This window comes from Chiloscyllium punctatum, chromosome 40, assembly GCF_047496795.1.
Source record: "Chiloscyllium punctatum isolate Juve2018m chromosome 40, sChiPun1.3, whole genome shotgun sequence".
Taxonomy (NCBI): domain Eukaryota; kingdom Metazoa; phylum Chordata; class Chondrichthyes; order Orectolobiformes; family Hemiscylliidae; genus Chiloscyllium; species Chiloscyllium punctatum.
In genome coordinates this window covers 16,250,292-16,262,920 of record NC_092778.1, presented here as the reverse complement: position 1 = coordinate 16,262,920, position 12,629 = coordinate 16,250,292, and the positions used below count along the sequence as shown (strand labels likewise).

The 12,629-nt window shown below is 44.0% G+C and overlaps 1 protein-coding gene across 1 annotated transcript in view; it reads right to left on the bottom strand.

The window, feature by feature from the left end:
- The window catches only part of LOC140464383 (uncharacterized), a 486,266-nt gene that overhangs the window by 77,331 nt on the left and 396,306 nt on the right, over positions 1-12,629 (bottom strand). The window contains exons 276-278 of the mRNA XM_072559375.1: positions 6,256-6,343; positions 3,799-3,919; positions 1,001-1,179 (exon numbers count right to left, since the gene is read on the bottom strand). Coding sequence (XP_072415476.1) covers positions 1,001-1,179; positions 3,799-3,919; positions 6,256-6,343 — 388 coding nt within the window. The remainder of the gene's footprint in view (positions 1-1,000; positions 1,180-3,798; positions 3,920-6,255; positions 6,344-12,629) is intronic.

Sequence of the window (12,629 nt, the reverse complement as noted above, 5' to 3'; positions counted from 1 at the left end):
GCATGGCCCAAGCCACCTAACCTGCACATCTTTGGACTGCGGGAGGACACCCATGCAGAATGTGCAAATTCCACACAGACAGTCGCCTGAGGCTGGAATCGAACCTGGATCTCTGTCGCTGTGAGGCAGCAGTGTTAACCACTGAGCCACCATGCCACCCATCAACAACAGTGAAATGTCTCACGCATTTCTGTCATCATTTATGATCTCAGCATTTCACAGAACCTCTCAGCGTGGAAACAGGCCATTCAGCCCAACAAATCCACACCGACCCTCCGAAGAGCAACCCACCCAGACCCATTCCCCTACATTTACCTCTGACAAATATATCGAACTCACACATCCCTGGCATGGCTGATTCACCTAACCTGCACATCTTTGATTGTTGGAGGAAATCCACACAGACATGGGGAGAACATGCAAACTCCACGCAGACAGTTGCCTGAGGCTGGGATTGAACCCGGGTCCCTGGCACTGTGAGGAAGCAGTGCTAACCAATGAGCCATCATGCGACCCGTCTATCACAAGTAATTGGAAGGCATCTGGCTGGGTATATGAATAGAAAGGGTTTAGAGGGATATGGGCCAAATGCTGACAAATGGGATTAGATAAATTTAGGAACCTGGTTGGCATGGTCGAGTTGGGCTGAAGGGTCTGTTTCTGTGCTGTATAGCTTTATGACTCCAGGACTCCAATTGCCTCAAGAACTTTCGCCAAAATTGAAGTTAAACTGACTGATCTTCCGCTTGCTAATCTTAACAAAAGGTAGGAATGAACACAACAGAGGAAAATATTACTTTCCGTCATAGATCAAGGAAAATGCTCATTGTGTAGCTCTTTTAATGTGGATAAATAATCCAGCAGAACACAAATCGGTGGCAGAGGGAATGAGATTCATTCTGTACAATTAATGCTTAGGCCATTGAGGTTAAAGTAGCAATAATAAAATATTATACTATGGCTTCTATGAGGAGAACAAAGCATCAATCATGTTAATTACCTGATTGAGTTTGGTTTTCAGAACTTGAAGCTGATCAGAATCAAAGTCAAGCGCTCCCAGTTCCTCCACATTACCCTTTAATAAAGTATTACTCAAACAGACTTCCAACTGGGCGGCATCATAGTTTACTGGGGTCAACTCATTTATGGCTTCCGATGTTATCTGTCCCACTGTACATCCTGTAAATAAGTTTTGCCTGATGCATCAATGCAATTTGTTATCAATGTATTAAAATTATTTTTCATGCAAAGTCTTCGAATCAATAAATTATGATTTAAATTCACGTGTAGTGGCAATGGATAGCCCATTCAATGGTAAAGCATGAGAATAGTCCTTTCAATTACTGTAAATATATGAGAGACACAATATATGGGAATTGGAAGACAATGGAACGGAACAAAATCAAGGCTTGGATAGACTTATTCAATATGAAGAAGAGAACACATCAGAGACAAAGAGGAGGGCAGAGATGATACAGACAACGTGCAGTGGTCATTGGAAAGAGTGTGAATTGGAAGTCTACTGAGAGGCAAAGGGAGAAACATGAACAAGAAGTCAGAAATATATTTTATTTTGGTCCATGCACAACACACAAGGTAACTTTTAATTTCTTTGCAACATATTACAAACAGTTAATGCGAAGGTTTCCACTAATACATTACTTTCGTCAATATTTCTTGACTGTGTCAGGAGCAGAATGAGGAATCTGGGGGTAATAAAGCCAGCAAATCCTCCAAGATTTCTTACTGACTAATAGACTTTATTACTACCATTTTTGATACATACATTAGGCACCTGAAGCATGTATTTGGAAGTATAAATTTGTCAATATGTTGCTTGATATTTTGGAAATGGTAAAATTACATTAACATTTCATGTATTGTTGAGAAAGGTTCTTTACTGGAATAAAATCAGTTTGAACTTCAGCTGACATTAGAAGATATCTCAGTCATGTCACTGAGTTCAAATGATACCTTCGAGTCCATTCATCTAGAGATAACATCTTGGGTGGAAGATCTGAAACAGATGCTTTCAAATACAGCCTGATGCCAAGAAGGTAGTGTGATGGACCCCACACTATTTACAATCTATTTCATTAAAGTGGCTATTCAACTCATCAACTGCCCTCTAGTGTGAGTATTAAATACTGTTTGTACAGAACACACTTTCACTTCGGATTCCATGAGCCAAGACTAAAGTGACCACCAAAGACATCAACGTCATTAATGTGGATGACTTCAGTATTGCTGCTCTAGATTTTTAAGCCAGTGTCAATCGCTTAAATTCTTAAAGAGATTCACCCTGTCCTTGAATGCTGCCATAAACAAAACTCATGTCAACACAGACCTACTCAGTTAAATATTCCACCTCGTAGACATTTTAAAGGAGGTTCCTTGGAATATGCTGAGCACATGCCATACTTTCGCAACCACCTGTGTCAAAAGGTCACCATTGACAAAGAAAGATCAGGAAAATAAGAGTTCACCGTGTAGTGGATAAAATATTAGCATGGGTAGAAGACAGGATGAAGAGCTTATACTCGAAATGTTGACTCTCCTGCTCCTCAGATGGTGTCTGACTGGCTGTGCTTTTCCAGCACCACACTTTTTGACTTTGATCTCCAGCATCTGCAGTCCTCACTTTCTCCACGTATTTGTAGACGGGTTGAGTGAGTGGGGAAAAAGTACGCACATGGAAAATAATGTGGAAATATCAGTAGATGTTGTCATACTCTTGTGCAGCAATGAGCTCCAGGTTTTATCGGTGATGCACAACAGCATGAGAGAGATTCCACCAACAACATCTATTGCTTTTCTGGATTTGACGCATAATCAAGGAAACACTCACATCCTTCTCAATTCCACCTCCAGAAGCATTCAGGGAAAACTCACGCAACACTAACCAAGGTGGATTGAACTGTGTCCACAGAGTGGAAATTTTCCTGTCTTCTCCGGTCCTGTTTTACCAGCTCAAAGTGAGGACAACTGGTTCATCGTGCAGTGTCATGCCTCAAGTCCAAACACCGCAATGAGACAACAGCAATGAAGGAAGCAAATCCAGCACCCTGAGCCATGTGCTCAGTAAGCTGCAGGTTGGGATTTGACCTGTTCAATCATCAGCAGACCCATGGCACAAACCAGTCACCCTGAATTGACACCATCCTCAAACTGAACATATTCCCCTTGCAATAATACTGCTTTCAAGCAATTTCAGGATTTTTACTTTCATTAATCTCCCTGTATTTAAAACCACAAGGATAATTCCACTGTAGATAAAAAGATTTGCACAGCTAAAGGTTGTACCGGCTCCAACACAGTCAGCTAACTGGACCGCACACAATGTGAGTTCCCTGACTGAGGCTGTTAATCTGGTCCAATCAGGGAGTCCTGGCTGACAGATATAAACAGGAGTGTCAGAGAGTCTGTTCTTTTTGAGAACTGGCTCTGAGGGAGCTGGATCAGAGTCAAGGACATTCCATGTGTAAATTAAGGGTGAGTTGGTAACTCTGTGGAGTTATTTCACAGGTAACGGGTGGGGAAACAGGTCTGGGTGAGTTGCTCTTGCAAAGAGTTGCTCAGGACTTAATGGCCCCAAGAGGCTTCCATCTGTTGTAACCCCTCCATGGGGGATCTTTGTGAAACTTAAGTCAATTCAGTGATACAGAATCTATTCATGAAAACCAACCACATTTACAAAAGAACTTCAAATCTTCATTTTAACTGATGAGATCTCCATGAAGAAAGTAGTACTATATTATTCATTCTTGTCACTAATACCAAACAGTAATATCAAATTACCTGTAGCTCTCCTCACTCTTCTTCTTTGTCTGAGCCGCTTTAAAAACCTGACTACATCTTTGGACTTTGTAAACCGTTTCAGTTTCCGAATAAATCTTGGGATGGCTTCAGAAAAGACTAACTGCAGGGAAAAGGGAATATGGTTAATTATATGCAATCCTTGATTAGTAAAAGAATTCTTATCCAGAGCAAATTGTTCATTCAAATCTACGGATTCTTCTGAGATAAACCAGAATCTGATTACATTTACCTGAAAAAGAAACATATACTGACAAGTAAATTTGAGAAGTTGGAAAATTCATAGGACACCAGCATGGGAGAGAGGCTGGGATAGAGGTTTAGGAAACAGGTCCTGGGAATAAAGGGCACACGTGGCAAGAATTAGTGGAGCCCAGGCATTCAGGGATGGAGGGGTGATCGCAGGCTTGAGAAGCACTGATCCTCCCTCAGACTCAATCAGTGCAGACCTGGCCCTGTGCATCAGAAAATAAGCTGACTTTGGGGGAGGCGTGGTAGCTCAGTGGTTAGCACTGCTGCCTCACAACGTCAGGAACCGGATTTGAATCCCACCTCGGACGACTGTCTGTGTGGAGTTTGCACGTTCTCCCCGTGTCTGTGTGGGCTTCTTCCGGGTGCTCTGGTTTTCTCCCACAATCCAAAGATGTGCAGATTAGATGAATATAGGGTAGGGGAATGGGTCCGGGTGGGTTACACTTCAGAGGGTTGGTGTGGACTTGTTAGGCCGAAGGGCCTGTTTCCCCACTGTAGGGAATCTAATCGAATAAAATAAAAACAGGATCGAACTGGGAGGATCTCTGATCTGAGATCCCGCCTCTTTCTCTCGTGGTTCTCCAATCACGGGCTCCTGCTTATCCACCAACAATAGCCTGGGTATGATGAAGGTAAGCGGCAGTGGAATTGTTGGGTTTTGCAGTGGACTGTGCCTGGACGTTCCTCCTGTGTGTCAAGGGACAGGGCTCACTGTAAGGTGATGCTGAAGCAGCAAAGGGCAGATCAGAGCTAAGGAAGAGGCTGAAAGAGCGAGTGAGAGGAGGGGGGCTGATGAGGGTGAGAGGTGAGGAGGGGATTGTGAGGGTGAGAGACTATAATAGGGGAGTGAAGGAGGAGGCTACAGGGATGGAGGAAGGAGGGGGCTGGAAGTGTAGGGTGAAGGAAGAGGCTACGGGGATGGGATAGGAGGGAACTGCAAGCAGACAGAAGAGAAGGAAGAGACTGCAAAGCAGTACAAAGAGAGGAGGCTCAAAGAAGCGGTCACAGAGGGTGGGAGCAGGAGGGCTGCCAGGCCAAGGGAAAGGTGTGCCTGCAAGGGGATGTGGAGAAGGGAACTACTAGGGTCTGGAACAAGAGAGAGTTATAGAGTCTCGGCTGGAATTTGCAGGCAGACAGTTCTTTGTTTGAGGGGCCAGAGGATGGCAAATTTGGGACAAGATGATGTCCATGCCTTTAGTGATGTGAGTCCTGTTGTTCCAACATTAACAACAACGTTTATTGGCTAATGGGAGGAAATCTGACAAAATCTGGAATGGAGTTCTACCTGGGATGGTACAGTGGCTCAGTAGTTAGCACTGCTGCCCCACAGCACCAGGGACCTGGGTTCGATTCCAGCTTTGGGCGACTGTCTGTGTGGGGTTTGCACATTCTCCTCATGTCTGCCTGAGTTTCCCCCGGATGCTCCAGTTTCCTCCCACAGTCCAAAGATGTGCAGGTTAGGTGGATGCTAATTTTCCCAGAGTGTGCAGGCCATGGATTAACCATGGGAAATGCATGGTTATGGGAATAGGGTGGGATGGTCCTCTGAGGGCCGGTGTGGACTCAATGGGGTGAATGACTTGCTTCCAAATTGTAGGAATTCTATGCAATTGGTTTTCATTCAAGAAAAGCAGAAACTCCTGCGACTGACTCTGTTGTAGAGCTTTCAATTTCCAAGGGTACCAGTCTATGAAGTAGAAATGATTTGGAGATGCTGGAGTTGGACTGGGATGTACAAAGTTAAAAATCACACAACACCACATTATCGTCCAACTGGTTTACGTAGAAGCACTGGCTTTCTGAGCACACAACCACCTGATGAAGGATCAGCGCTCCGAAAGCTATTGCTTCCAAATAAACCTGTTGGAGTATAACTTGGTGTTGTGTGATTTTTAACTTAATGATGTAGAAAGGTTAGGTACGGGTGCCAAGCTAGTCTGTACCTCCTGAACCCATACTGAGGCAACATAATGGTGGATGCAACATGTGGAATTTTCCCAGGTATGTTTAACACGGATTAAATAGATATGAAACATATATGTACAAAGTGGGGTTTGGGATATTTTCTAGTGTTAAAATGTTTGGGCTATAGAGCCTACGAAAAGTACAGACTAGGGGGTGATTAAAAAGGGTGAAATCATCCCAAATAGTTAACTTTGTGTGAATTAGTATTCAAATAAGTTGTACCTGGTTCACTTGATTCCACGTTGAGGTCAATGCGAAAGGCAGGTTTCCCAGCCGACTCACCGTCTGGGATGTCCATGAACTAGGAGAACTTCAAGTGAACAAGGAAACATCAGTTAGTGAGACAGTTCAGCTACAAAATTCCACTCCTTACTGCCCAGTTGTTCATTGTTACACACACCATTTTAATTACAAAATGGGGTCAGCAGTGTGCGTACAGTTCGAGAGTGAGTAAGTGCTGCAAGCCATTTTGTTGAAGATCTCGGCATGATCCATCGGATGAACTTGTGCAGCGTAGGTGTCTAAAGTTGACTCGATGCCAGCTCAGCCACTTCAGAGCACAATTCTTCAGCGAATGCCATCCCGTGCACTTGTTCTGAACTTGTTCAACCCTGCCACTTCCTTTCTCGGTCCCACCACCAAATTAGTCAATTGATTTCCAGTGAACTAGCTGGACTTGTCTGGTGGTTTGGAGAATTCTGTAAAGTTGAGTAGCTTGGTACATGCCAAAGAGTTTAGTTTTAATTTCAAAGGTCAAACAAATAGGGTGACCAAGTTTGCTTGAAATCAATTGACTCCAAACTGCTCAAACCAAAATACGGCGTGAAGGGCAGTTGGAGTTGGCAATCTGTTTTTAATGCCTAATTAAACAAAAACAGAAGGAAGACCGGGGCATCTTTTGCGACCTGTGTGCTTCAAGGAGACCCTTCCAATCCTGACCTTGCTGCGTCTCCAGCCCCATCACCCAACTCCCTGGTCACTAGCTTACCTCCCCACCATCAAACCCTGAGGATGACCTTTCTGTGGCAGCATTCTTGGGGCTTATTCCTGTACTAGTGGGAACATGCAATGTGGAGCTTTGGTAACTGCTGGGACCAATGGAACTACCTGTCAATGAGTGAGATTAGCCAGCATTTCCTGAGGGTGTTGCTCCCTCCCAAGTGAGAGGTGAGAAATCCTGTAATCGACATGTTATAGCTGCAGAGTAGGATTGCAATGGACTAATCAGCTACCAGCTAATTGTTTTTTGAAACCGGCCTCAGGGGGCAATCCATCCATTCCCCCTGAAGTTGGGCCCAACATCTCTCACGCCGGAATCCAGTGTTGCATAAAGTGCTCTATGGAATCGCAATGCCTTTTGTTTTCCCTAGCCAGAGAGAAACCAATGAAGCGAGAGCTGTAGGTTTCCCTAGGTTGCAGGGTACCACTGACTGTGCGCATGCCATCCTGTAAGTGGCAACATTTGCGATACACTGTGATTTAAAATGTTTCCATCATCTCAGCTGAGAGGCAGTGCAGCATGCAGATTAATGTCCTTGATCCCAGAAGCAGTCGTGGTATCTTTATGCTGCAGCAGATCACCTGGCAAGATGGTGGCAGAGTACGGCAACTCCAATTGGAGCTCCTCTGCTCCACCTGTTCTTTTTTGTTTTTCCCTCTTCTTGCGTGTTCTTTTTTTAAATTTTCAACTTTTTAAAACTTAGTGGGAGGAGAATGGAGGAGGCGAGTCCCAGACCGGGGACTGTTGCAGGGAGACAAGTCCTTGACTGGAGACCATCATGGGGAGGACAGTCCCGGACCAGAGGCCATTGTGGGGAGGTAAGCCTAGGACTGGGGTCCATCACGAAGAGACAAGTCCTCGACCGGAGGCCGTGGTGGGGAGGCGAGTCCCGAACTGGAGTAGAGTCCCAGGTCTGCTCCCCCTACTTTTGAGGCTCTGCTCTTTTGTCCTAGTTTCACCTGCCAGAGGAAAGATCCTCTCTACTTCTATCTGATTCATTCCTTTCATAATTTTATGTTTCTATAAGATCCCCCCTCATTCTTCTAAATTCCAATGAATATAATCCAAGTCTACTCAGTCTCTCCACATAAGCCGATCCCGTCAACTCCAGTATCAACCTAGTGAACCTCCTGTGCACACCCTCCAGTGACAGCACACCCTTTCTCAAGTAAGGAGACCAGACCTGCACACAGTACTCCAGGTGTAGCTTCACCAGCACCTTGTACAGCTGCAACATAACCTCCCTGCTTTTAAACTCAATCCCCTTTAGCAACGAAGGACAAAATTCCATTTGCCTTCCTAATTACTTGTTGCACCTTCAGACCAACCTTCTGTGATTCATGCACAAGGACAACCACGTCCCTCTGCATAGCTGCAGGCTGCAACGTTTTACCTTTCAAGTAATAATCCTTTTTACCGTTACTCCTACCAAAATGGATGACTTCACATTTATTAACATTGTATTCCATGTGCGAGACCTTTGCCCACTCAAAATATCTTTGGTCTTCTGCAAAGTTTCACAGTTCTCTGTATACTTTGCTCTGTCACTCACCTTAGTGTCATCTGCAAACTTTGATACACTACATGTGGTCCCCAACTCCAAATTGTCTATATAAATTGTAGATAATTGCAGTCCCAAGACTGATCCTTCAGGCACACCACGAGTTACTGATTGCCAACCAGAATAGAACTCACTTATCCCCACTTTTTGCTTCCTGTAAGGCAACCAATCCATTATCCATGCTAATACTTTACCCATAATGCCATGCATCTTTATCTTATGCAGCAGCCTCTTGTGTGGCACCTTGTCGAAGGTCTTTTGGAAATCTAGGTGCACCACATCCATTGGGTCCCCACTGTCCACCTTGCTCATAATGCCTTCGTAGAATTCCAAAGGATTTGTTAAGCATGACCTGCCCTTCATGAACCCATGCTGTGTCTTCCCAACGGGACAATTTCTGTCTTGCCATTTCTTTCTTGATAATAGACTCAAGCATCATCCCCACACAGAAGTTAAGCTACTGGCCTATAATTCCCCATCTTTTGTCTACATTCCTTTTTAAACAGTGGAATTACATTTGCTGTTTTCCAATTTGCTGTAACTGCCTCAGAGTCCAGAAAATTTTGGAAAATTACCACAAGTGCATTTGTTATTTCTCCTGCCATCTCTTTTAGTACCCTGGAATGCATTCCATTAAAGCCCGGAGACTTGTCTATCCTTCGCTCCATTAGCTTGCCGAACACTGTCTCTTCCATAATAAATGATTGTTTCCAAGTCCTCACCTACCTTTATCTCTTTGTCAATTTTTGGCATGTTATTAGTGTCCTCCACTGAGAAGAGGGTGGCACAGTGGCTCAGTGGTTAGCACTGCTACCTCACAGCACCAGGGTCCCTGGTTCAAGTCCAGCCTTGGGTGACTGTGTGTGTGGAGTTTGCACATTCTCCCAGTGTCTGTGTGGGTTTCCTGCGGGTGCTCTGGTTTCCTCTCACAGTCACAAAGATGTGCGGGTCAGGTGAATTGCCCTTGATGCTAGGTGCATTAGTCAGAGGGAAATGGGTCAGAGCGGGTAGCTCTTCAAAGGGTCGGTTGGGCCGAAGGGCCTGTTTCCACACTGTAGGGAATCTAATCTAAGACTGATATAAAATACCTGTTCAATGCCTTGGCCTTTTCATCATATCCCATAACTAAATGCCCCTTCTCATCCTCTAAAGGACCAAGGACGTTAGCCACTCTTTTACATTTCATATATTTATAGAAACTTTTGCTAACTGTCTTTATATTCTGTGCTAGTTCTTTTTTCATGTTTTATCTTACTTTTCTTTATAGTTTATTTTGTGGCTTTCTGTTAACCTTTAAAGTTTTCCCAATCTTCTAGCTTCCTGCTTTTCTTGGCCATTTTGTATGCCTTCTCTTTCAATTTGAAAGCCTCCCTTATTTCCTTAGTCACCCATGGTAGAATCCCCCTTACATTTTTTTTCCTTTTCACTGGAATATACTTTTGCTGAGTACTTTGAAAAACTGCTTTGAATGTCCTCCACTGCTTGTCAACTATCCCACCATAAAATCTTTGTATCCAGTTGACTTTAACCAAGTCCTCCCATACCCTATTTTAGTCTCTCTTGTTTAAACACAGGACCCTGGTATTGGATTTTATCTTCGCACTCTCCATTTGTATTCTAAATTCAACCATACTGTGGTCGCTCCTACCAAGAGGATCCCTCACTATGAGGTCATTAATTATTCTTGTCTCATTACACAGGACCAGGTCTAGGATAGCTTGCTCCCTCGTCATACATACTGTTCAAGAAAACTATCATGGATACACTCAACAAACTCCTCCTCAAGGCTACCCTGACCGAGCTGGTTCAACCAATTTACATGTAGATTAAAATCTACCATGATAAAAGCCCCACACCATTTTTACTGGCATTAGTTATTGCTTTGTTTATCGCTCGCCCCAATGTGATTTTATTATTTGGTGGCCTAGAGACTACACCGGTCAGTGAATTTTCTTCTTAGAATTTCTAATTTCCACCCAAATGTATTCTCCATAGAACTTATATCATCCCTCATCACCACCCTGATGTTATCCTTGAATATCAGAGCTACATCACCTCTCTCACCTTCCTGTCTGTCCTTCTAAATAGTCTGATACTCCTGGAAACTTAACACAAAGTCATGAACATCCTGAAATCATGTCTCCATAATGGCTACTAAATCATATTCATTCGCGATGATTTGTGCCGTTAAGTCATCCACCTTGTTACGAATGCTACGAGCATTCAGGCAAAGTGCCTTTATGCTAGCTTTCTTTCCCTCATGATTTCTAATAATGTCTCTTGAGTTATCCTTCCTTCTTACTTCTTTCATAGTCTGCCTTGATCTTAAACCTTCCTGCACACATCTTAAGCTGCTGCTTACCTCTTTATTTACCATCACACTTCCTGTTGTCCCTCTTTTCCCTTCCCCCGACTCACTAGTTTAAAGTCCTAGTGACTGTCCTATTTATCCTTTTCGCTAGAACACTGGTTTCAGGTGGAGATCATCCCATTGGTACAGATCCCCCCGCTTCCAAAATTGATGTCAATGTCCCATGAAATGGAACCCCTCTTTCCCACACCACTCCCTTAGCCACGTGTTTATTTCCTAATTTTCTCATCCCTAAGCCAATTCGCAGGTGGCTCTGAAGATTATGATCCTTGAGAACCTGTTCCTTAATTTCGTTCCTAGTGCTTGATAATCCCCAAACAGGTCCTCCTTCCTAGCCTTGCCTATGTTGTTTATCCCAATGTGGACCACAACAAGTGGATCCTCCCCCTCCAGCTCTAATATCCTTTCAAGCCAGTCAGAGATGTCCTGCACCCTGGCACCGGGCAAGCAACACACCATGCGGGACTCCCGATCCGATTTGCAAAGGATACTACCTATCCTCTTAATTATAGAATCCCCTGGTAAGTACCACTTGTCTTTTTGCTCCCCTCTCTTGAACGGCCTTCTGGACCATGGTGCTGTGGTCAGCTGGCTCATCATCGCCGCAGCCCTCTTCCTCATCCACACAGGGAGCAAGCATCTCACACCTGTTGGATAAGGTCAAGTGCTGAGGCTCCTCCACTCCTGAACTCAGGATTCCCCTACCTGCCTCACTTGCAATCACACAGTGTTGTCCCTGATCATTAACTGAATTTGAATTACTTAATCTACCTGATGTGAAAGCCTCCTGAAACAAAGCATTGAGATACCAACTGAGGCCATTCAGTGCACAATCGATAGTCCAAGTAGTCCTCCATTAATGTTGGAGTTATATCACTGAAAATTAACTTGTTCAGCAAAACTGTGATACTTGAAGGCGTCACGCCCGTGGAAAAATGTTCAGGTTACGTTCCCAGGACATCAACCGAGTACAAAATACAAGCACAAAGTTCTCATAAACCACCAAAATAAACACGTAAATATGTAAAAGGAATATTCTTTCAAGTTTCTGGCCTACCAAGATAGTCTATCAAACCATCAGCAAGTTGGAAGCTAAAGCTGTAAGACCATCAGACTGCTTTGGAGATGGGAGGTTAAGTGTCCTTGGAGACAGATTTTAAAAACTTATGCAGTCATAATTGAGGCAGTCAATGGACAAAACGAGCAGCTTGAACATAAACGTGCCTATTAATGCTGCATATTCATAACGCCCTTATGCTAGGAATTAGGTAAGGACTTGCATTATCGTGAATCAGGCACGTTGTATTGGAATGATGGGGAGGAAAGTCAAAACCGTGTTATGGCGAAACCACGTTTATCAAAGACTATCTGTATTTCCTCAGCAGCAAACAGGGGGCTTTCCATGCAGACCATAAGCCATGGGAGCAGAAAGAGGCCATTCAGCCCATTGAGACTGCTCCACTAGTCAATGACAGAAACTTCCTCAAAATAGATGACTCCTTATTTTAAGATTCTCTAGTCCAAGACTCCCCCCCAAACCGCCAAGTATCTACCCCATCAAGCCCCCTAACAATCTTACAAGTTTCAATATGGTCAATTCTACTCTTACAAACACCAATAAGTACAGCCTCAACCAACTCAACCTCTTAATGGCCAGAATCAAC